Below are 24854 nucleotides of genomic sequence, written 5' to 3'. Positions count from 1 at the left end.
ATTGAACAAAAACAAAAACAAAAAAAACCAGAGCAAAAAACACCCAAACACAACACCAAAGTACTTTCATCTGTAAAGATAGCATCGCTGGAATCACGATCTCTTTCCTAAAAGCATATGAATGTTATAGGAAGACAATAAGAGTTATGTGTGACTCACTCCTAGCTCAGTTCAATTTCGCCTGCCATTGTATTTTTCACCTTCTCTGAGGCCGTCTGATGTCACTTACTTAGTGTTGGAACATCTTGTAACTGAAACGTCATTGAGAACCACATTCACGCGCAGCATCAATGGCACAAAAAGCAGATATTACTTTCTTTTTTACTTTTTTTTGATGAAAAGGATCTTTTTATTGAAAAACCACAGATTCTCTTACAAGCACTTTTATTATGAAATATCTATAAACCCATGTTATTACCTGTACAGGATAAAAATAAGAAACACAAACAGCTCAGAGTCGAGCAGTTTCGATGTTATTAGCTGCCCTGGTTAATGTGGTCACCTAAAAGCTGATCACCATTTGAAAATAGATCAAAGTACATAATGTACAAAAATATCTGCAGGACACACAGTGATTTATCCATTTTTTTTCTTTTTGCTGTTAGTGTGAACATAACTTTAATAATACAGGTTAAAATACAAAGAAAGGCTCCAAACTAATACAAATCAAGAATAATCTGAATGTTCTACAACTGCCCATACAATGCTTATGTACAAGTGAAAGTTCACTTCAGTGCAAGGCTGAAAGGAAATAAAACGCGACTCAGTAGAACTTTTATCCAATTACATTTAGCATTTCTGCATGATTGAGCACTTTCTTCTAAGCTTTGGAGAAAAAAAAGATCTTCTAAAAACACCAATGAGGATGGAAAAGGTTCAGGGTCGAAAGTGTTTTTAAAGGCGATATGACTTGAGCTCAGTGCTGCCTCACATGCGTTTAGCCACTCGTTTCAGCTGCTGAGATGTTTTATAGAAAATGGACTTGGGTTTCTGCGGTTCAATGAGGTTAAGATATCCTTCAGAAGCGCTCCTCACAACTCTCCGAGGCTTGTTCTCTGAACCTGAGGAAGAAACACCAAACAGAGGATATGGTCAAGAATAAATAAAACTGTACTCCTCTATTCCCGATGGATCTCAGTAGCATTCGGTTACTGATCGCTAAATTCATATGTAATGTGATGAAATCAAAGCATCCTTCTGGTTCACATGTAGAGCAGAATTAATTCTGGAGTTATGAGAGAGATGCACAAGTCAATAAATGCGTTTGGTCTTTCAAAGCAATATCTGGTGTCAATATACACTGTGACCGTTTGCTGGGTCAGGCATTCAATGTTCTGGCTTTACAGTGTGTGTTTGTGGATGTCCTGTTTTGACACTTACCAACAAAACGATGCACTCTGAGTGGCCTCTGGGCCACCAAGGAGTCTTTCTTTACGCGCTTTGCTGCATGTGTTAACTCTTCTCTGAAGCTGCTACAGCACAAAAAAACAAAAATACAAAAGAAAAACAGAAAACGTAATCAGGGCCAGAAACTCAGCACTGTCCTGTCAGAAATGTCTGTTGTCACTTTTGTGGCCATTTTAAACAGCTTTAAGAGCTTAATTGGCCAAAAACACAGAGAGGTATATTACCAGTTAAACTTTCGCTTCCCTTGTGCAGCAGACGTCATACTCATGTAGGTCGGGTTGGTGCGTCTCGCTTCTTGGAGCGGTGCGATCTGTTGTCTGTAGAGCAAAGGTTCATGTTACATGACAAGTCTGCTGTTTGGCACATTTCCCTTCAAATCCACCTCACCTATCTTAATTTTTGTTGTGTATTTCTCAGCTTGATATCTGGTGTGCATGCAATCAGAATTTGGATATACCAACTTTGCTGTCAAAAAGTTGGCTTATGCAAAATGAGCATCCTACCTCATTTTCAACTGTAATCTTGTGGCAAACTGATCTTTCTTTTTCTTTACGACATCACTTCAGTTCATTGAGGTTTGCAGATTTTCATTTATGCACAGCTCTCTTAAGGTCTTTCTGCATCATTTCAGGTTGAGGTCTGGACTTTGACTGGGCCGTTGCGACACCGTGATTTTTCCTTTTCAGTCATTCTGCTGGAGATTTGCTGTTGTGCTTGGGATCATTGTCCTGTTGCTTAATCCAGTTTAGGCCAAGCTTTAGCTGACAGATAGATGTCCTTACATTTGACTCAAGAATACTTCGAAGTTCATGGTTGACTCAGTGACTGCAAGGTGAACAGGTCGTGTGGCTTTAAAACAAACCCAAATCATCGCCCCTCCGTGCTTGCCAGCTGGTACGAGGTGTCTGTGCCAATATGCTGTGTTTGTTTTTCACCAAATATAGCTTTCTGCATAATGGTCAAAGTTCGCCACTTTGGTCTCAGCTGTTCTAAGGACATTGTTCCACAAGCCTTGTGGTTTGTTCTGGTCAAACAAGTAATATTTGTTCAGTCTTTTTCTAATTGTACTGTTATGATCTTTAACATCTAACATGCTAACTGAGGCCTGTGGAGTCTGACATGTAGCAATTTTACTAAAGACTGCACAGTCTGACGTTGGGGTGAATTTACGACGAGGTCTGCAGCGGGGAAGATTGTGATGTTGTGTTAATGCATACCAGAATGCGCTGCTTTTATTAAGGTGTTCATATATGGCAAATTAATTGTGGATGTTGCATTAACCATACGTAAAGCTCTGGTCTTTTTTCCTCCATCTAGCAGCAGCTGGAGGGCAAGTGCTCTCTTAAAGGCTGGATTAGCAATGATGGTAAATGGCCTGCATTTGTATAGCGCTTTTCTAGTCCATAGGACCCCAAAGCGCTTTACACTACATTCAGTCATCCACCCATTCACACACACATTCACACACTGGCGATAGCAAGCTACATTGTAGCCACAGCTGCCCTGGGGCGCACTGACCACCACCAGTAGGCAAACACGGGGTTAGTATCTTGCCCAAGGATATTTGGCATGCAGCCAGGATGCAGCCTGGGATCGAACCACCGACCTTCTGATTAGTGGCTGACCTGCTCTGCCACCTGAGCTACAGCCACCCACAATATGATATTTATTATTTGAGGAAAAAACAGCTTGTCATGATGCAGTGTATTTGTGCTGTAGTGAAGATGTTTTGAAACCAGGCAGATTGTTTGTGGAGCCATTTCATTGTTTGAGGTGATGCGTTTTGCTTTTGAGGTTGGTCAGGAACAAATTTATCCAACAAGTAAGAACGATTCTCATTTTGTTTGGCACTTCCAGCCGAAGACACAAGGTCACTGCTCAGCTCAGTTGACTTAAGCCTCTTTGCCCAATGTTCCACTCTGAAGACTTGGTGCTGGTGAGAATAACTCTACTCTCTATCTTGTTTTGATTAAAGTCTGAAGGATTTACCAGTTGTGGGTGGTTTAGTTACCGTGTGCTTTGAAACATTTAGGGGATGATTTTAAAGATCTTGTGGAAAGAATTAAAAGGCTGCATTAGTACTTGTAAACCAGCTTTTAAAAATGTAATTTGTTTAACTAATTCTGTTAAGAGTCTGACTCATACAGTTTAACCCACTGTGCTTCTGCTTCTGTTTTTGTAACATTACCAGCTCGTGTTGAGAAAACCTGTTTGGTGGATGAATAAAGGGGTTATAGATCAAGTATTTTTTCAGCTCTCACTCAAGACTAGCAAGAGAAATCGTGTGCAAACTGTGCAAAAACCTAATGTGGAAATGTGCCTGAATGTTGCACCAGGGAGTTGCCGTAGCACGAATGCTGGAGTTGTTTTGCTGTCTTATACAATAAAAAATTAAGCTCTACTGTAAGATACACTCACTGAAAGCATAGATAACAGCTGAAACAAACATTTGCCGTTAAAATTAATTTTTTTTGTTTTTTTATTTTACCGTTTGGTGGTCATCTGATTCCCCTCCATGGCTTTGTTAGGTTGACCCGAGACGTCTGTGGACGTTGATGCTTGACACGGACTACTGCTGCTTATTATGATGGTTGCGTTACTTGCAGCTTGGTCTTCATTGTCTATAACTTCAAAGGTCATGTTTGGATCCATGGCACTGGAGGAGCCTGGCAGCTGGGCCTGGGTGTTTTTTTGACACGGTTCTGGCGTGCACTGGAGAGGAAACACGTCCTCCTCAAATTCTTGGCTAGCAGCAACTGTGCGGGGGCTTTGCGGTGGAAGTAACGCAGATAAATTTCTCCTGATGGGCATTCTGGGAAGTGATTCCTGTGCCACATCTGTTTGATTTCCTTTGCCTGGAAAACCAAACAGCAGCAGTAAAATCAGTCCAAATCAGAAGACACAATAATAAACAACATTATTCCCACCAACAGGAAAGATAATGGCTGCTCTTATTTTTATCAGGGGCCTAACATTTTCTTAAAACAAATCTAATTATTTATATATTTGTTTTTTCTGTTTTACTGATATCTTTTTTGATATCTTTAAAAGCGCCCAGACTCAGTAAAGAAAACAAAAAGGCGTGTTGCATCAATCTATCAACTCAGCAAATATCTGATCAGATTCTGATGAAAACTGCGGGTTGGTTGCTTATGCATGGCACTGTCAGTGCTAATCAAAACACACCCACACAGCCCTTTGAAAGCAGATTGATTTTTTTTTTTCTTAAACTGTTGGAACTCTTAATGAATATAATTAAAATTAACTTTAACTTTGTTGCTTATTTGGTCAAATTTTGTACAAAGCATTTCTCAAAATTGTTGAGACCAACACATTTCAATGACTGTTAGGACCAACCCATTTCATATACGGATTCTTATCAAAAAAACTAATATTTGAACAGTCACAGATGGTCAAACCTGGACTGAGAAAGTGGAAAAAATTAAAGTGGAATGCCCCTGTATACTGCTTCCTGTTTCCTGAATTCATTTCCTATGCACACACTGTGTATCCAGAGTTTATTGCTCCAGATGCCGTATGTGTTTTCAGCCGGTCACATGATGGAAGAGGATGTATGTCAGCAATGTCCCCATTTTATTCCGTGACTACAATGTTTGCTAACAGTATTAAAACCACCTCTGCAATAGGTTATTTATATTTTAGAACTGAACATTTTGCAGCGTCATTCGACCATTTTCCACACGTGGAAGCGCACGGAAAGGTTATTCCCCCCGTATGGACTTGATCGACACTTAGCAACTGAGTGTACCTTTGACGATTACTGTGTTTGTTGACTATTTTGTCAACAGACCTTTGTATCACTTCTTAGACAATAATTCAAGCCTGTGGCCTGCCCCACATTTGGTCCTTGAGAAATGATTGGCAACAACTAATAAGCTGACATTATTTCGACCTTTCTTATCAACGTGTTCCTCACAACTGCGGGCCTTGGAAGTGAAAGCAAATTAAACCACTTTAACGGTAAACACATTTCTTCCCAAATGATGCAGTCCCCAATACTCTATCAGTTATACGCGCTTAAGAGTAAGCCCTGAGCTAAAGAGTGCAATTTAAATAATGTCACAGAGAAATTAGACCGTTCCCTTAAGTTACACTAAAAATGTGATCACTGGTGTTGGAGCCATTATGCACAGTTCCCAACCTGTAAACATTAACTCTACAAAGTCAAAACTGAGGCGTGCATTGTTATTAAAAACGTGGAGCTTAAACACATAACAGTAGCTACAACTGCTGGTGTTGTTCTGCTTTGTTTTTAACAAATTGATTTAAAGTTACATTCTGAGAAAACGTGTAGTATTTTGTGAGAGAACCTGACCAATGCTCTAAGAGGAGTACCGATTCTTGTCAGAAAGTATGACAATGACCTCAACTGAAACACAATTTGGGTGAACAGTTGAAGCGGCCTGTATGATGCTTAGTTAATACGAAGGGTTAAATGTGTCAGATTCTGGTCAATTGGGTTTAGAGACCAGATGTCAACCAGAAATTAGCCCTCCCAGGATGGCTGATGGTGTTCGCTGGAAGAGTGACTCCGAAAACCTTAGTCAATACGGGCCTAGAGACTGTTTGGGGAGAAAAAAGTGCATTCCCTGACCAGTTAGTGAGTTGTTGCAGGGGGTTACTTGCTGTTATAATAACTATTATTGTGTAGTATTTCATTCACTGTGAAAATCAACCTTGAAATGAATGCTGATGTGAATTCGACTAAATATTAACATATGTCCACCTTTTTATCCAAATATGGTCACCCCCCCCCCCGTTGTATATTATTTTATATCAAGTATGTTTATACAGATGATATTTTCTGAAGCACGTTTTTGTCACATTGATGTATATCCATGTCGCAGTGGTGCATTTAAACACAGCAGCAAGAACAAAAACTTTTACAGGCTCCATCGCAGAATGAGGTTAAATCAAGGTGTCTGCATCCCATTAGCAGTAGTTACACTCATGGCATTTCCTGTAGCAGTGTGGTAGGGGTGAGGGAGGAGGCTAAAAGGGAAAGAAGCCAGCACATAAAGGAAACGAGAACACTAAATGCAAAGGTGAATGACTGATTTATACATTCCCCTAAATATCAAATGCAATATTTAGCAAATGTGAGTCAGACTTCAGACACCACACAGAGTGAGGAAACGGTGATAAATAGACCTTTCCTGTGGCTGAAGTTGTCCCCAGCAATAAATGGCAGCAGAGTTCCTTCAATCACATATTTTTGGCTTGTAGGGGATTAATACATGCATGAGTTGCTATTTCTGGTGGAGGCTGCACTGAATTAGGGTCGCCTGGTTGCTGCTGCCTGTTTTTTATAGTGCGCCTTTTCTGGTTGGTGGAGCAGGGGAATTTACGTCTGTTGACGTTTTTTCCTGCCCTGCTGTGGATCTGCATTTTCATGAATGAAGCTCAAGAGGGATTGGGAGGGTTAGATGCTAGACAGACACAGAAAAACATTTGAGGGTAGGAGGGAAAGAAAGGTAGAATGGAGGGAGGGGGCACACTGAAAGATGTTTGAAGAAAAAAGGATCTAACGGGTGGGGTAAAAAAAAAAAAAAAAAGAGTAGATGGGAGAATTTAGAAACAAGATCGAACAGAAAGATATAAAAAGAACAGCCTGTGGGAGGCAGTGGGAGATAGCTGAATGAAAAATCACAGAACTATTAATAAATGCATCTGTGGTCTTATAATTATTAACAGTAAAAGGCTGAAAGTCTCTTTTACTGTGATCACGTTTGTGTAAATTGCTGCTATAAAGCACTCCACAAAGAGTTAACGCTCCTTTGAAACCACAACCCTCTCTAAAACCGATGAAATTTGATTGGCTTTGCGAGCTGCAGGGTGGAGCTATTTTTCTTAACATGCTGCAGTGACTTCCATTAAGAGCCGAGGAAGCAGTGAGGGACTGACAAACAGCACCATGAGAAGATCAGAGCACTTTGTCTGAATGCTAAAAATAAGCCACCTTAACTTAAAAACCTGTGCCATTTCATCTCTGTATCATTATGTCTGTAAACTGGAAAAATGCTTTTTGCGCAGCACTCGTGTGTATATAACACGAGTGCTGCGTGCATATATGACATGCATGTACGACTATTGCCTCTGGACTGAATCCAAGATGGGCAGAGTTGTTTTTGAAGGATGCAAGTGTGCGTCAGTAAGTGCAAGTGAACTGAGATGAAATTGCAAACTGTACATGATACAAATGAAAGAAAAATAGTGATGCAGTTACTAAGCACCCAAATTACACCACTCATATGATGTGTCATGTGAGTGGTGCCAATCAAGCTGTTGGTTAGTCTCAAAAAGGCTTGCATGCACACCTCTACTTGTCAGTCAGAACATTAAATCCACTGGCAGGTGACGTGGAGCCCAATGATCATCTCTTCGCAAAGCAATGTCCTGCTGAGAAACCTGGGTTTTGGGGTTGATGCTGCTTTTAGTGGATGGATGTAAGCCATAACATTACTTGGATACTACTAAAATTCTTCAGAAAGACACAAACACAGCAGTGACGTCCACTTTACTAACTTGCAGTACTCGAGGTTAAGTCTAAAAACTTCCTGTATCTGTTACTATGATTGTGTTCTTGTTCACATTTTCTGCCTCAGAGGTTACTACTTAGTGGATCAAACCAAACACTGCCGCAGGCCCAGCTCAATCCCCTCCCTTTGCAGCGACGCTCCCAGATGACCGCTGCGTACTGGAAAATAATACAGCCTGCCACATCAGGAAAAGCCGAAGACATGCAACACAGTGTCCAAGTATTCTCTGGGACTCCCGAAAACCTAATCCCATCGGCCGTTTGTGTAATGCACCAGAACAAGCCACGCCCCAAAGGATCTGGCGAGTATGCACTGACGGATTAGTGACTTTAGTGGTTCGAGATACTTTAATGTACCTAAAATTCCTGTTTTTTGTTCATTGCTATGTGCATCGTTATATACTCAATTAAGAAAGATAACTGTATCCATTGGAGTTTTTCCATTAGATGTACCCACAGTTTTCTGGTTGTGTCTAACAAAGCATTAAAAGGCAAAGGTTGTCCATTTAAGTCAAACAAATGCAGCATGTGTGCAGACAGGAAAAGGTGCTGCTATGTGGAACTAATAAGAGCAAATGGAAAAAAGAACAATAAAACCTTGTTTGACCAGCAAAGTATAAAGACTAGTCATGGTCAGACAGACCAAGCAGAGAGTGGAGCCTTTTATATCAGAAAAACAAGTCGGTGCACTATCAGAGCTCGCTTATTACAATATATTGCAGGGAAATTTAATAGAGGTGGTGACAAACTCCCTGATGCCTCCATATTTCATTTCCATTCAAGAAACTCTGGTCATCTGGCAGAAGTATTTTCTTCAGACGTAACATTTCCCACAATAAGTTTCAATGAAATGTAGACCACCTGCAGTAAATATCATTACAGGCAATTTGAACAGCCATATTTCACAAAGATTTTTGTGTGACTTTCCCCTAAAGGCTCTGCATGTACAGAGTTCCCTCTAGAAAACAGCTTGCGAGCATTCAGCTCATTTCATTATTCAACTTTTGGCCGGGACAGAGGGTCAGCGGCGCAACTATAAATCACATTATATTACGTGTCTGATTTTTATTGTGTATTTTATGGCTCTGAACAAGTTCTTCACAGCTAAACACAGCAAGGTAGAAATGAAGGCGAACACATCAATTTCCAGTTTACATGGTAATTAATAAAAAAACAACAACAAAAAAAACTAAAAAAAACAAACACTTTACCAACTGGTTTCTGCTTCCGTTATACATAAAACTGTCTGTTAATTTGTGTTTGAGTAATTGATGGTAAAAAGGTGATGAGGGGGAGCACAAATAGGTGAATGACTAAAAGTGAGTAGGATTAACAAGTACGCAGGGACTTTAGAGTAATTACTAACCAGAGAGCAGAGCTGACTTACCTTTTGGTGATGGAGAAGGATTGCACAATCTTTTCGCGTGCCTCTCTGAACCTGTGAATAAAACTTTCAAGTGTCATTAAAACACTACAGGATCAATTTTCTTAGATTTTCTTTCATACAATGTAACATTTTCACAAGTTTTTTGGTAAAATCACATGGATATATATTTTAAAATTGAGTGAGATGATTCACTGAATGCATTCGTGACAAAGAAGAATACGAAGGTGAAACATTTGTGAGCGCTTCTTATCCAATTTTCTCTGGGAAGGCAGCGCAGATGTTCAGTCAGTAACAAATCGTGATTCTATCATGGAAGAAAAAAAAAAAAAAAAGGCAATCTGGCTAACGTAAAATGTGCAGGACAAACAACATTTTAAAAAACAACTTTGTCAAAGCCAATGCATGATGCACGAATGTGGCAGAGATGTGAAGTCAGGAAAACAATAGCGGCATAAACCTCCAACTTTTATTCATAATGAATTCCCCAAAGAACAACTTCAAGTGTTTTGGCGTGTGTACAAAAACACCTAATAATCATTTACAACCGAAACTATAACCCAAGAGAGGCTGCAACGCCGCTATTCACGAGTGATCGGATTCCTCCTTTTACTGTCGACGTATTTCATTAAAAGTCACCAAAAACGAAAAGTAATACGATACTGAACATGCAAGCAGCGGCGCAGACAGCCAAGTCAAAATTTACTGCATGACAAACAACAGACAACCATCAAAGTAAGTGAATATTGTTGGCCGGCTTCAGTTCATGCTCCACTGTCTGTCATGGCTTATATGTCACGAGGGCCCAGTGCTGCTAGGTCATGCAGAGATGACAGTTAAAAATGAACTGTGCCGTCTCGTGGGTCCCGCCACACACAATAGACCTGGACTAATGCCATAAACACTCCCCCTTACCAAACTACCTTATAGCACAACTGAATTTTTATATTTGATGCTGTAATAAAAACTTGCTTCTAGGTGTCACACATGTAGACTTGGTGTCAGAAGAACTTGTGATCCGAACACTGGATACGCTCAATTGTAAGACAAACTGGGGAGGTACGGGATAAGCATTAACATATGTGAACCTTACATCCCCTTTTCAAAATGTGTTACACTAAATAATGACAATGTTACGTTAAAAATCACAATATACTGAATTCTTTAAAGGTTAGTATTCATATAATGATACGCACTGAACTGGAAACCTTTCACACAGATGTTACATGTCCGCACTTACCTTAGTATCTTAAGTCAATAAACTGATACTGGCTATTTGATTGATTAGTGTAAATCCAGCTTGAGACACCCCAACACTCTTCTGGCATAAAAAAAAAACTCCTGTATGGATTTACTGAAGGGGTGCTGTGGTAATTACAAACAAGATGTGGATGAAAAAACCTAGAAGCTTCCTTTTCATAACACAAAACTTTTCCTCCCATAAATGACTGACACAGGCTCATTTAGCATCAAAACCCTTCTCTTTATTTCTCTCTTGCTCTCTTTGATTGCTTCTGGTAGAAGTGAGATTGTCAAATACACCTGAAGAACTGGGTAAATGTATCTCCCCTTATTTCTCCAACTGGATTTTGTGCTGTTCATAATTTCTGTATTCCCCGGTGAACTAAAAACAAACATATTTAACGTTCATTAGCATTACTTGCCCTCCTCTTCACGTATGCAACCTAGTAGCCAAAGAGTGAATAGGGTGGTAAAAGTGTGATGACTTACTGCAGGGGCTATTCTGGTGGTATTGCAGATGTGTGAAAGAGAGGACAGGTGCCAGCTCGCTGTGGAGTCCAATTTTTCCTGCCTCATTTGTCTCCTGTGACTCCACACAAATCCCTCCACCTTTCTGCTGCGGCCCCGCCCCTTCCTGGTCAGCCCAGACCACGCCCCTCTCCCTCAGCACAAGGTGTTCGAGTTCTTGGTTGTCCGTCTCGTCAGCTTCTGTGGTCAGCCCGGCTCCACGCAGCGCAGAATAATGCCGACTATAAGCTGGCAGCAAGATATTCACCATTCTGAAAAGAAGCGGGAAAACGATCTTTCAAACTTCTCCGGGTGTGCCGCAGTAAGAGTTCACTTAATTCAGAGTGAATTCACTCTGGCCCAACCTACTTTTGCATGCGCTTGTTTTCCTGATCCTGCAGGTTGGTGAGCTTGACCATCTGCTTGATGTGTTGTTTGAGATCATTTACCTGCAGCTCAAATCTGTGGCAGTGTAGCTTCTTCTCTAACACCTAAACCAAGGGGAGAATTGAGGTCAGACAGCAGAAGTGACAAGTCAAAAGCCATTCTAACATAAGTACTCTGGAGGGCAGAATTAGAAGAAGAAAAAAGAAGAAGAACCAAGAAAAAAAAAAGATGGCAGAGGGGTTAGGATACTAGGGAAAAGACACAAAGTTCATCCATGTTTCACCAGAAAAGCTGTCAACTCGGGGTAAGGAAAGGGAGGGGAAAAAGATGGGGAATAAAAAAAGAAAAAGAAAAAAAAGGGAACTCTGACGTAAAGAAACTACGAAACAACAGCAGAGAGAACATTTGACCGGGTGGATGCGTCATAGTTCTGGGTCAGTTCCTGGAAGAAAGGATAAAGCAGAAAAAAATAACATGGACATGGTTTTAGGTAACTGGCTGCTGTGTGAGGGATGAGTAAAGGGTATTGATTTATTCTCTTCAGTGATCCACGAGTGAGCTAGAGAAATAAAATGAGCACGGTTCTAATTACTGGGAGAACAGATGGGAAGAAAACAAAGACAGTCACGACACCAGTAGAGACACAGCCCACCTTCCAAAATAAACAAACAAAAAAACACCAAGCAGTGAGTTTTGACGGATGTAACCCACATTGTAAAGTTTTTCTCTTCATATAATCGTGCTCACTTGTCTTCCAAGTTATGTAATTAGGTAGTGTTACTTACTATTTGGCTCTACTGATCAAAGACTGACAAGTATTAACAATCTTGATTGCGTAAAATGATCAGAAATACTTAATAAATAAACAAATTAAAGGAAGATAGAAGTTGATTCATGTTTGCCAGTGAATTGCTCTTTTCGTACCGCCAGTTAAAAAACACCCCCCCCCCCCCCCCCCCCCCAAAAAAAAAAACAACAAACAAACAACGGGCCAACGAGTTCAACTCACCTCTGTGGTTTGATCGTTCGACTTCAACAACCTAATCTCGTTCTCGACGCGGTGAAGCCAGCCGTCGTTTTCCAGGAAACGCGTTTCTGCCTCCTTCAAACGCTTGCAAATGTGTTGCTGCTGAGTCCGTAAGCTGGCAATCTTCCGCTCGTGCTTACAAGTGGCCTGTTGAAAAACACATCAAACGGTAACATGGATTGTGTTGTGCTCGTATTAGAATTACACACCATTAACTGTGTTCGTGGTCTGAATAATTATAGCTGCGAACAAGCAGTTTTTTTGGGGTTTTCTGGTTTTGAGCCAATGTCGGAAACAAGTTGGGTCAACAATTTGAATAAAATAAAAGACTAAAAACATACGCACATAGTCAAGTACACAGGTGTGGTACTAAACACTTCTTAAGAATTCTCTTTTCTATTTAAAATGCTATCACAGCTGAGAATAACACTGGTACACACACACATGACAGAAAAGAGCCAGGCACTGATGAGCAGTGACCCTTTCCCGTAGTGGCGTAAATGAGAGACTGAGACAACTACAGGGAGCGGAGAAGTAAAACGATGAGTCAGCAGCTGTTTTTCTGCAGGGATGATGAAAACTGTGGATAGCAGAGTAAGCATCAGCTACCTTCTCAGTCTTTTCCTTGGCACAGAGGTATTGGACCTGCAGGTTGTCCTCCTCACTGTAGCGCTGGCGCAGCTCATTCTCCTTCAGCTGTCTCTCCAAATCCAGCTGTTCTTGCCTGATTTGGGCTCGGCTCGAGAAGATTCGCCGCAGCGTTTCTGACACCCTGGAGACAGAGACTTTTTCATTAGAAGCTTCAGCTTAAAATGCCAAACTTTTTTTTTTAAAAAAGCAATATGAATTGACCCACTTGGTGTGTAATTACATAAAGTCAGAGCAGGTGTATACTTTGTAATGTATACTTTTAATGGGCAAATGTGGATTTGCCCTTAAAAAAAAAAAAAAAAAAAAAAAAAAAAATCAATAACAGGAGTGATAACAGCTTGCAATGCAAGTGTGAAGCTAAAAGGTTTCAGTTTTGCTGGTAATGTCAAAGAGACGCTCGTGATTTTTGAGGCCGTGGCGCTGCAGCTTTGGGAAAATATTACACTGCAAGTTGCTTTGGTTCCCTCCGATTCACATAGATGAATGGGGGCAAAATATTAGAAACACTTCTTAGTATAATCCAGTGCAATAAAACAACACCACCAGAGGGTTTGGAGCCAAATGTGATTAATAGCTGCTGTGTGTGCAACATGTAAAGGGGCAAATCTATCAATCTATCAATACATTGCAGTGCCAAAAGATCTTAAAAGTTTCTAATAGCTCCTTAAAAGGCCACGAGATATGTAATATTTTCACAACACATCTAATCTGCGTCATTATTGTCCGATACATTAGCAAATGCAATAATACAGCTAATAAATGAAAGTATATGATCTGATGACAGCCATCTCTTATAATGTTAACACGAATCATTAACTTTCACAACATGCCACTTCTGTTTGCACTGCGACCGTAAGATCTTCTTAGCTTCTTCCTGGACTAGAGCTGAGGTGATGTCCAGGTTGGATTCAAAGGGCTGTCTAGTTCAGGAGGAGAGATAGCAGAGGTATGCAGGTAAATAAGGCTGGAGAGCTGTCGCTGAAATGTGACTGCACTCTTCAATGCAACTCCAGTGACGTAGGAGACGTCGTGGCCTTGCTAGACTGCTGAATTTTTAATAGTGTGAGAAGCGTGCAGCCTCTATTCAGAGCCTCTCACTGTGCGAGTTGTGAATTCTGATGCCAGTGAATGAAATGTGTGGGAGGGAGACTCATTCAGCTTTTCCTTGCCCCCCTCCCTACCCCTAACTCAAGTACCCCAACAGATGCCGCTTAATGCCTGAAAGATTACTAGATGTAATGATGGTGATGATGTGAAATTTTTTTTTCCAAATTAAAATAAATAAATGTGCATATATAATTTCATTTAAAAAAAAAAAAAAAAGGCTTTGGAGGCACGGCTGTCATTCGAGACTCAAGATTAAAGAAGAAATCTATCTAATGTGGATTATAGCAATTTTAATCAGCGCTAGCATAACTTGGTCCCAGGAGACACCAACTAACTGCATATTTGTGTAATTTTATCCATGTTTCAGAATACAAAACTGTCCAGTGCCAAAAGTTTCAAATCCCGACAGATAAAATGTCTGCATAGAAATAATCATAATTCACATAATAACAAATATTTAGTTAGTTACTTTAAATGTAGAGCCAAGTGGGCCCTTTACTTATTCTGCTTTCTTTTGAAAGTTCAGTTAATTGCTGTCACACTGTCGATCACTATTATTATTATTATTATTATTATTAAAATGCATATCCTTTGCACTGAGTTCAGGGATGAGTAAAGATAAATAATCACGAGGAAATGTTGCAGATGTTAAATTTGCTTGTATCTGCTAGTACAATATTGCAGATTTAATCCAAAGGGGGGGAAAAGCCCATAAAAATAAATAAAGAACTCTCTCTAAATGCTGTGAGAAAGTGTATTTGTGTCTTTTTCTGATGCATTTCCTACACTATACATTACACATTTAATCCCAACAATTAAACCAGTGGTATATCAGTAAAGAGGAGGGAAAAAAGGCTATTTGGGTGGAATGTTTTTTTAATGGGACTTGTTATACCCACTAGTGCAGCATGAGGTCATCACTGAAGACGCGCTGTTTTCCAGGAAGTAACAGTTTTCCAGGAGGCCTAAGCGCAGATTTCAAGGGACAGCATTTCATGGGAGTAACAAAAACAAGCTGCTTAAAACTAAAAATGATCAGGGAAACAAGGTGGGCTGGACTCATTTCATTAGGAATTTAGCAGGACTGCTATCATTGGCTCACACACTTTGTTTTCAGTACATTGTGGACAGGTCAGCTTTCAAAAACTCTGTTAAAGGCCTAAGTGTGATTATATATGCATGGAGGCACATACAAATAAATAAACAGCAGCTGGTGTTTGCCACTGCACACCAACATTATGTCGGCATACAAAGCATGTAGGATTGCCTTGGGCCAAACAAAGTCACTTTGCTCCTATTTTAGCAACAGTTTTCATGTGCGATACATGAAAAGTGCCACTCCTGGTTTAAGAGTGCATTTAAGCTTTGGGATAATGTTTAGGAAAAACTTGAGGACAAGCTCTTCATAGACTTTCTGCCGTCACAAATCCATCCTGTATCATTTCACAAATTGTCACTGGTGACCGTTGAAAGACAATTAAAATGTGGATTTTACTAGCTTCATTCACAGTAGTTCGGGTGTGTTCCTCTACACTCTGCTAGGAAAAGATAGACAGCACAGATTTATTTAGGAACTACTTGCTTCTCTCCAAAAGAAGGAAATCAAATATCTTTACTTCTTGTTTATCACTGAGGTGAATTTTGCTTGGGAGACTGGCAGGTAGACTGGTATGTTAGATAAAGTAACACGAGTCTTGCAATTGACTGTCAGGAGCTCCACGTGCTGACACTATGAATGATATTACAGATGCAAAGTGCCAGAAGGAGTTTTCGTCACATGGTTCTTCCTTTAAGAACGAGATGAGGGGTGGAGACATTCAGAATGCATCTGCAGTTAAATACCAGCCACTTTTCCTTAAAAAAGGGGCCTGTGGAGGTTGTTAGGGTCTCCGATTAAATCCAAAGGCAAACCCAAACAAAGCTTTAGGAATTCTAGATAATCTTGTTTGGACTGGGAATGCCTTGAGAAACCCTCCGGAAGTACTGGAGAAAGGTGACAGTGATGTCTTGCAACTAAACACCACTTTTCTTAATCGGCTACAAAACCCCAGATTAATTATCAGAAAATACACAGAGCAAAACAGGCCGCAAGACAACAGCTACATAAAAACTGCTCGACTGTTCATGCAGAACTGTGATTCCGAGGTCTGGTGTTCAAAGGTACCTTTTGTAAAGTGGCTGTCTTTAAAGTGGAGCTAATGGTGGATGGCCAAAGTCAGTGCATGTGCAAGCAATCCCTGCGTTAATAAAAAGCTCAGGCTTCAGACTAATACTTGTTTCACATTTTTTCTACTCCTGGATATTTCTGACATCAAAAAGAGCTTCCTTCATACGGTCATCCCACCTACCTGACTATGAGCACCTGAATCCCTATCTATTGTTAAAATCTTCTGTTTGACAGGAGTAGCCAATCAGAAGACAGTGAGCTTAAAGGGAGGCCTGTAGGTGATGCAAAACTACTCTAGTAGAGTCCAAGGGAAAGAAAACCCACATGGAGGTGGAAATGACCATCCTCGTTACATGTCATTTAATAGCCTATTTAGTAGGGATGTAGTCACCTTAACTCATACCTCATCTTTGAACAATGCTGCGTGCTATTTAAAGTTGTTTTTTGGTGGTTTGCTTTGTTTTTAAAGCTCTAGATTAGCTAAACCCACCTGAATACACTACACCTGCCCACCCTAATAGCCTAATAAACAAAATATGTTATTATTATTTATTAAATTATAAAATAACAACGAGCATGCACCATCATTTCTAGAAGACTTCTTAAACTAGAACTGCACCCTATAGGAGAATAACAGTGATGAGTCTCATGTCCTGAGCAATAAATTTCACAAGTCTATAATAATGGTTTCATTTTGAACACAGAGGAGACTTCATAGCTACTCAAAGAGGCCAAAGGCATCAGGGTTATGGCTGAACATGCCTGCTATTATATTTGGCCATTAGATCAAAGATACTGAAATATGCCCACACTCAAAGCCAGACTCGTTAAACACAAAAACTGGAACATCCTCATGCTGTTTTTAAATAACACGCCATGTTGGTTCTTGAATTGTGGGGTGCTGTCTGCAAAGTTTTCAGAATGCCTCCTTGGAGACTTCTTTGACAGGCTGTCAATAAGTTTGGAGCCAACGCTGATTAAAAGTTGAGTGAATGTAAACATTAAATAACGCAGATCTAGCAACTCATATAAAGGCTTTGTACGATGCATACCAATTCAAGACAGCATATTTATGCCACTGACCTCATTTTATTCCATCAAGTGATGGTTTTAGTATAAATCTTGAATCAAGCAGCTCAATATATTCTCAAGCTGCTGAGCAGATTTAATAAAAGGCTCATTGCTATAAGCTAATTTCATAATATTTAATCTACCACAAATGCCAATGAACAAAGACAAAGGGCCACATTAAAAATGCTGTAAATTGGGATATCATTCTTGATTATACAACCTGACCCACTACACCCAATTACACCTTACGTTCCCTGTTCCACTTCTTTATAGAATCTAATGGATCTACAGCTGCCAGAACCATTTACAAAACCACATAATGCGTCATTATTGTCCGATACATTAGCAAATGCAGGCCACAAGCTCTCTGCCTGAATCATTGTCTTCATTCCAGTTACACGCTTTACAATAAAAGTGGTTATGACACATAAAGTAACAAGTTACACTCTGAGTCACGCTCATGGACTTGCTTACCTTTTGAACTCTTCTTGCTTCTGGGAAGAGATTGTGCTAAAAGCCCCAGCCCCAGTGCTCTTCGTCTCATATTCTTTTAGTTTCTGCTTCAACTGCATGATCTTTAGGGATTAAATAGAACATTGATATCAGTCAGGACTTATCATGACCATGTCCGATTGTCCAAATACAAAGTAATTAGTTGTCCTGTTTGTTATTTTGTCTTACCTCTTGCCGCTGCTTCTCACAGACCACAGCATACTGGCCAATGTGACTGTCCAAGCTGACAACATTACTCTTCAGCTGTCAAGGTAAAGGTAGAGAGAAAAACGGATGGCTAATATAATGTCATTTTGTATATTCATGGTCCAAGAATCACAGCTAGGATTACAACTGGTGACCATAACACAATATGACTTGAACACTAACCGAGGACTTGATCTCCTTAGCCCTGTTGGCATACTTTAGGGTATTATGGGTGTCATCATATGATTTGGAAGAGGGGCTAACATTGGCAATCATAACCGTCCTGCAGTTGCCTCCCAAGGAGTCTTTAAGTATCCGCGTCAGCTTGCTGTCTCTGTACGGTATATGAGCCTTTTTACTCTGAAACACATGAGAAAAATCAGGTTTGGCACAAAAAGGGTTAGGTTTCTTTATAATGTAGATAGACAAGTATCCAGAAAACACAGGAAACTCTCCAAGCTTGTGCTTACTTAAAAAAATGATAATAAAAAAAGAAAAGGAACAAACTCAGAATTGAGATTTTTACTAATTAGACAAAACAACACAAAAAATAAACCTGATTGAACCTTATTTATACTTTATGCAGAGTAATAACCCTTCATGGGAATTGCCCTAGGATGCATCTCCATCTGGACACCCGCCACAAGAAAATCTTATTGACATTTCACTGTCTGGTGGGGACCAATAAACCTAAAAGGGAACAAAATTCAGCACGGAGTGTTCATTTTAGATTTGAAATCTTTCTCAGCTGGTCTGTGAACATAGCTCAAGTCTTAATAATGGCAGCAGATAAACTACAGCTGCTTAGGTGAGTCAGAGTCTCGTGAGCATTGGGACTGCAGAAAGTCACATTAAAGACGAGTTAGCAAGAGGAGTGTAAAATGGTCTCTTTTAGGGACCACAGCTGTGCCTCCACTTCTCTTTGGGAAGAAAAAAAAAGATAACATCTGGATTCAGCCATTGTTCATGTCAGGTCTTGGGAGTTTCAGGATAACCGTGCCTTTTGGGGGGGAAACAAAATCACCGTTTTAATAAGATCAGGAGTTCAAAGTTGTTCCAAAGTCAGTATCTAGAAGGTAATATGTCAGCCAAACTCCAACCGTTTGTTTTAATTTCATTATTTCATTATTATTAAGTCTGTGCAAAATGATCACCACAACTTATAGGTGAATATAAGAATCTGAACTCATCTAAACATTGCAAGTAGCTACGAAATAACACCAAATTCACATTCGCAGGATTGGAAACAAGCCAACACCTTTTACATATCAAAACAACAGGAAAGTTAGCCGAGGCTCTTCTTGTTAAAAATACAATATCCTTCAGAAAAAGTCATGGTCCAGTCACTCTATTGATCCATCTCTTTTCTTTAACACATACAAACACAGTTGAAGAAAAAGTTTGCTTACATGGGATACGTGGAGACGATCCATATCCCATATGTGGAGGTCTGTTAAAAAGGTTGTATCAAAGCAAAGTGTAATGTGTGCATAATAATGACATGAGCTGGGAGAGAAAGCTGGGGGCAGCTGTTACTTTTTGCACTTCTGATAGAGAGCTACCCATCCACTACACTTGGGTGTGCTACAAAATGGTAAAATGGTATTATAGTCATTGTTCAACAAAAGTACAGCCACATAATTAAATAAAAATCATGTGGTTCTTGCTAGGTCTTAAAACTAGCTAATAACAACCTCAGATGAACAAGAACACATGACATATTATTCACTTCACCATTATTTACTTAAAACTAAACGAAAATGCAGCAGCAGTGCACGAAAAACAGTCCACCCTTACAGTTTCCGTATGAATTAAAACAGTAAGTAGCAGCTGGGTGCTGCCAGTCAATGCATTTGATTAAATGATCATCAGCAAATGTGAGCACCTCTCTAAAAGCAAATGTTTTACGTCTTCTTAGCAGGTGAGGTGTTTCTTAACACAATGCCAAGGAGGAAAAAAATCAATAATGACATTAAAGAAGCAACTGTTGCTGCCAATCAAACTGGGAATTTCCGAACATTCCACTGAAAACACTCAAGATATTTCCCAATCACACATTTGACATGTTAACTCTGGTCAGAGACCTGACATGCATGTTAAATGTTAAAATTCATGACAGTACAATTTGAAAAAGACAATAAAATAATGCTTATTTGGAAAAGTTCCCAAGAGAAAGAATCTTCTCTCTAAAAAGAATGTGGCAGCACAATTAGGCTTGCAAAGTCCCATCTGATCACAGCGCAAGACATCTGCAACAATGTGCTTTGAATAGACTATACTAAAGTGGAAATGTTTGGCCATAATACACAGAGTCATGGCATATCAGCACAAATATTTCATACCAACTGTCCAGCATTGTTTTGTAGCCACAAGACCTGGGCGCTCTGTAGTCATTGAGTCGAACATGAACACTTCTATAAACTAAAGTATTCCTGAATCAAATGTGAGGCCACCTGTCCAATAGCTACAGCTTGGCCCAAACTGACCTTATGAGAGTTGCGCACAAATTAATGTCTGCAAACCTCAATAAACTGAAGCGACATCGTAAAAGCCAAGTGGACCGAAATTCCTCCAAAATAACGTGAGACCGATAAATTTATATAGAAAACAAGTACTTCAAGCAATTGCTGCTACAGGTGTCTCTGAGTCGCAGAAGCTAAACTACACTATACTGCCAAAAGTATTCCCTCGTCTGCCTTTACATGCATATGAACTTGAGTAACATCCTATTCTTAATCCATAAGGTTTAATATATGTCGGCTTAATCTTTGCAGCTACAGCTTCAACTCTTCTGGGAAGGTTTTCCACAAGGTTTAGAAATGTTTTTATTGGGAATTTACGGGACTGTTCTTCAAGAAGTACGTCTGTGAGGGGAGATAGTGATGTTGCATGCCTCCGCTCTTATTAATCTCAAAGGTGTTCTAGCAGGTTGAGGTCAGGACTCTGTGCAGTCAAGTTCTTCGACACCAAAGTCAGTCATCCATGTCTTTATTGACCTTGCTTTGTACACTGGTGCACAGTCATGTTGAAACAGGCAGGGACCATCCCCGAAAAGTTCCCATAAAGTTGCGAACAAGAAATTATCCAAAATGTCTTGATGTGCTGAAGCATTACGAGTTCCTTTCATTACAACGAAATGACGTAGCCCAGTTCCTGTCCCACAGCATAATCCCTCAACTTTACCAATTTTACATTTGGTAATTTACTTATCTATCAGTCTAGAGATCAAATTTGTACCACTATAGAGTCCAGTGGCGGCGTGCTTTACATCAGCGGCCCCCAACCCCCGGACCGGAATTGTTTGGTACCGGGCCGTGAGAGTTGAGGCTCGGGTGTGAAATTAATGGTTTTCAGGGTTTTTAGCGTTATTTTTTTTTTAATCGTTAACTTGATTTCCCTGGGTCTTTTCGCGTGTGTTATGAATAAATCTTCTTTGTTATGGTACCAGTACTGGTTTTATTTTGTTGTATTTAACTGCGACACCTTAATGGCCAGTTGTGTATCTGACGGACGAAAGCCGAACCAGTTCCACACCACTGAAGTTGCAGCATTCTTACAAACCAATTCTGGTTCATCTGCTTCATTCATCAATCCGCTTTCACCCTTCTCATTCTCTGTCGCCGCCATGCTTTTTCCACCATGTGCATATCAAAACAAAGGCACTGCGCATCCGCGTTTTACCCATATTCTATTGCAATTAGGGCTGGGCCATATTATACCGTTCACGGTAATACCGGTATAATGTTAGGCAACGATAGGAAAATGAAATATCGCGATAGAATATGAGTAAAACGCGCATGCGCAGTGCCTTTGTTTTCATACGCACATGGCCGATTGTTGAGTGAAACAGATGAACCAGAATTGGTTTGTAAAAATGGTTTAACTTCAGTGATGTGGAACTGGTTTGGTGTTTGTCCGTCAGATACACAACAAAGCACATTTTTTTTGCAGAACATGCAAGCGGCCGTCGTTATTGTCGTATTTGTCGGACTAAGATGCTCTTAAATCTGGGAGTAATCTGGGTCCTAAACTCAGTACACTTCAGGTCAAACAAACACTGCAGCATCACTGAGAGTTAACTGTCTAAATTCTTTCATCTTTAATAAAACGATCAGCATTGCTGCTTTACCAGGTGTAACAATTCAGTTTAACTTCCAGGCATCCATGAAAACAAAATTTATTACATTTAACGGAGTTAGAAGTTAGCAGGAAGCTAGCGGAAGTTAGCTCGCTAGTTTCGCTAGTTACCTAAGCATGATATAGCATGTTCTGACTGAGAGATTTCTGAAAAAATTCAAACGTACAGCTCTGCTATCACTTCCAACATAAATGAAGGCAGGAAACTAAACAGCAGTGACGTTTGTAGGGTTACTGAAGTTGGGCTAGCTGGTATATAATGATGTGCTACGTGATCGCTAGCGACACAGCTATGTTAGCATAACATAAACAGTGAAGCTGGAGGATGAACACTAAGGTTCCTCATGGTTAGAGACAAATGCAATCGCATGGCAGGATGCTGTAAACGGACCAAACGTCAGTCAGGAGAACAACTGAGATAATCCATCCACAATACAAGGCTAGTCATTAATATACTGCAACAAAATGGGAATAATCAGAATCAGAATCAGAATACTTTATTGATCCCTGGGGGAAATTATTTTTTGTTACAGTGCTCCATTTTAAACCAACATTAAGACAAGACAGAATAGAGCAGCTGCCAGAGAATTCAACATCAATGAATCAATGGTACAGAAGTGGAGGAAGCAAGAAGAATGAGTTTAATAAAGTTTGATTTATCTAACTGCTTTGTTTAGCTCAATGTGCCTTATGGTCCAAAAAATACGTACTGCACACTACAGTTTAATGTTGCAAAGCACCTCTTTTTAACTTCAGTGGATATTATACATGGTTATGCTCAGGATATGTCAGCCCATTTCTACTGGAAATGCCTTTTGGTTAAACTTTCAGCAAGGAATTTGCATTTGCACTGTTACATTTTTATAAAGCTTTAATGTACATAAAAACCAGCTTCTTGTTTAAGTGAAAATTAATGGAAGGTTGTCTTTTTGCGCTAGTAATGTTGTGGAGTATTTTGTCTCGCATCAATTATATCGTCAGTTATATCGTTATCGCAAATTTTCAAATGTATATCGTGATAAATATTTTTGGCCATATCGCCCTGCTCTAATTGCAATATTTCATTTTCTTATCATTGCCTAACATTATACGGGTATTACCGTGAACGGTAAGATATGGCCCAACCCTACTAGATCATATTTGATTATATCCTTATATCTAAAAGCTAAAAATTGACAAAGGATGCACCTTCTCTGTAATAAAAATGAAAAAAAAAAAAAAAAAAAAAAAAAAAAAGCTAGGGTTGATAGTAAGGTACCCCGCTACAACATACCCTAACTGGCTCATGTCAACACTTTAATAAAGCCTAGCTTTGCCCTTCTACGAGAAATGAACTTTCAAATATATCCATATTCTACAACAGTTTCAGAAAGTCCCCTTTTCATGACCACGAAACAGTGGCCTTGTGTAGATAGAAGGCCAAGCTGGAGAGTAGGGTGCATCGTAAAATGTATCTGAATTACTTCGGACATTGCCTAGGGCAAACAACTTACAACAAAAACCTCTGTGCAACATAGCATGAAGATGACACACTGAGCAGCCCAAATGCAAGTACACACATTCTTCTCACTCAAACAAATGGCATGTCATCCCAGACACAAGTGAGGACATTCTTTCCTGTAAACAATGGCCACAACATGAATTCTTGATCTGCCAGCAGCAGACAGTGAAACACCAATAACCATGGCGACAGGATGTGAAACGAATGCTGGGCATTGTAGGCATGACTGCAACACTCAAAAATGGTGGGATGGTATGACTCTAACTGGACAGCGCCCATGAAAGGACACTGCTTTAACTCAAGTATGAAGTAACCTGTTGAAGTTGGATCACATTTCAATATGGCTGTGGTAGATCTGCACAGCGCTTCCTAAATGCATGTGGCCTGCTTACGCCTCGTCCCTTGAGACTGTGTGTAAAACGAGAACACTGCTTGACAGGTTAATGTATGCAACTGGAATGAAATAATACCCAAATACTCAGTTGACTCTGTACTTCACAGGCACTCTGTTTCATATAGAGACTATTGGTTAACTTTATGTACCTACAACCACAAAAATCTTAACATTATTTTTTTCACTTATAAATACAGAACAGCAAAGGAATAATAAGGTTAAAAGTTTGACCTTCTGAAATATATTTTATGTTCACTGTATCCGTTTCTATTTATGGAGACATCTACATATAAACCTTATAAATAGAGATGGACCGATCCGATATTACGTATCGGTATCGGTCCGATACTGACCTAAATTACTGGATCGGATATCGGAGAAAAATAAAAAATGTAATCCGATCCATTAAATATCACGAAAGCACCTCACAAAACTTGCAACACGCCGTAACTCACCTCAGAACGTTAGCATGTCGGAGCAGTATGCATCACGTGATAGAGCGGCTGTGGCATGCAGGACCTGTCGGTGGTCTGGATAGCATGTGGAGCTTCGCTAGCAACCCGGCATTTCATCTCCGACAAAGTTATCCCCGAGAGAAGTAAAGCAAGTGTGTA

The 24854-nt window shown here is 39.9% G+C and overlaps 1 protein-coding gene across 4 annotated transcripts in view; it reads right to left on the bottom strand.

Annotated features, from left to right (window-relative positions):
• Positions 1-336: 336 nt before the first annotated feature.
• kif18a (kinesin family member 18A) overlaps positions 337-24854 on the bottom strand; it is a 49966-nt gene continuing 25448 nt past the window's right edge. For 2 of the 4 annotated variants that reach the window (XM_086288857.1, XM_086288884.1), the window contains exons 7-18: positions 18392-18568; positions 18191-18265; positions 17984-18084; positions 13123-13285; positions 12496-12660; positions 11469-11590; positions 11082-11371; positions 9354-9404; positions 3896-4262; positions 1632-1724; positions 1381-1472; positions 337-1061 (exon numbers count right to left, since the gene is read on the bottom strand). In XM_086288857.1, the coding sequence (XP_086144983.1) occupies positions 928-1061; positions 1381-1472; positions 1632-1724; positions 3896-4262; positions 9354-9404; positions 11082-11371; positions 11469-11590; positions 12496-12660; positions 13123-13285; positions 17984-18084; positions 18191-18265; positions 18392-18568 (1830 nt within the window). In that variant the 3' untranslated portion in view covers positions 337-927. The remainder of the gene's footprint in view (positions 1062-1380; positions 1473-1631; positions 1725-3895; positions 4263-9353; positions 9405-11081; positions 11372-11468; positions 11591-12495; positions 12661-13122; positions 13286-17983; positions 18085-18190; positions 18266-18391; positions 18569-24854) is intronic. The other 2 variants (XM_086288866.1, XM_086288875.1) reach the window with 2 other exon arrangements.

The sequence above is a fragment of the Aulonocara sp. 'chitande type north' Nkhata Bay genome, linkage group LG1 (genome assembly GCF_057382095.1).
Source record: "Aulonocara sp. 'chitande type north' Nkhata Bay isolate Kocher_YH1m ecotype deep benthic linkage group LG1, A_spYH_male_GT1.1, whole genome shotgun sequence".
Taxonomy (NCBI): Eukaryota; Metazoa; Chordata; class Actinopteri; order Cichliformes; family Cichlidae; genus Aulonocara; species Aulonocara sp. 'chitande type north' Nkhata Bay.
This window is presented reverse-complemented; position numbering and strand designations above follow the sequence as displayed.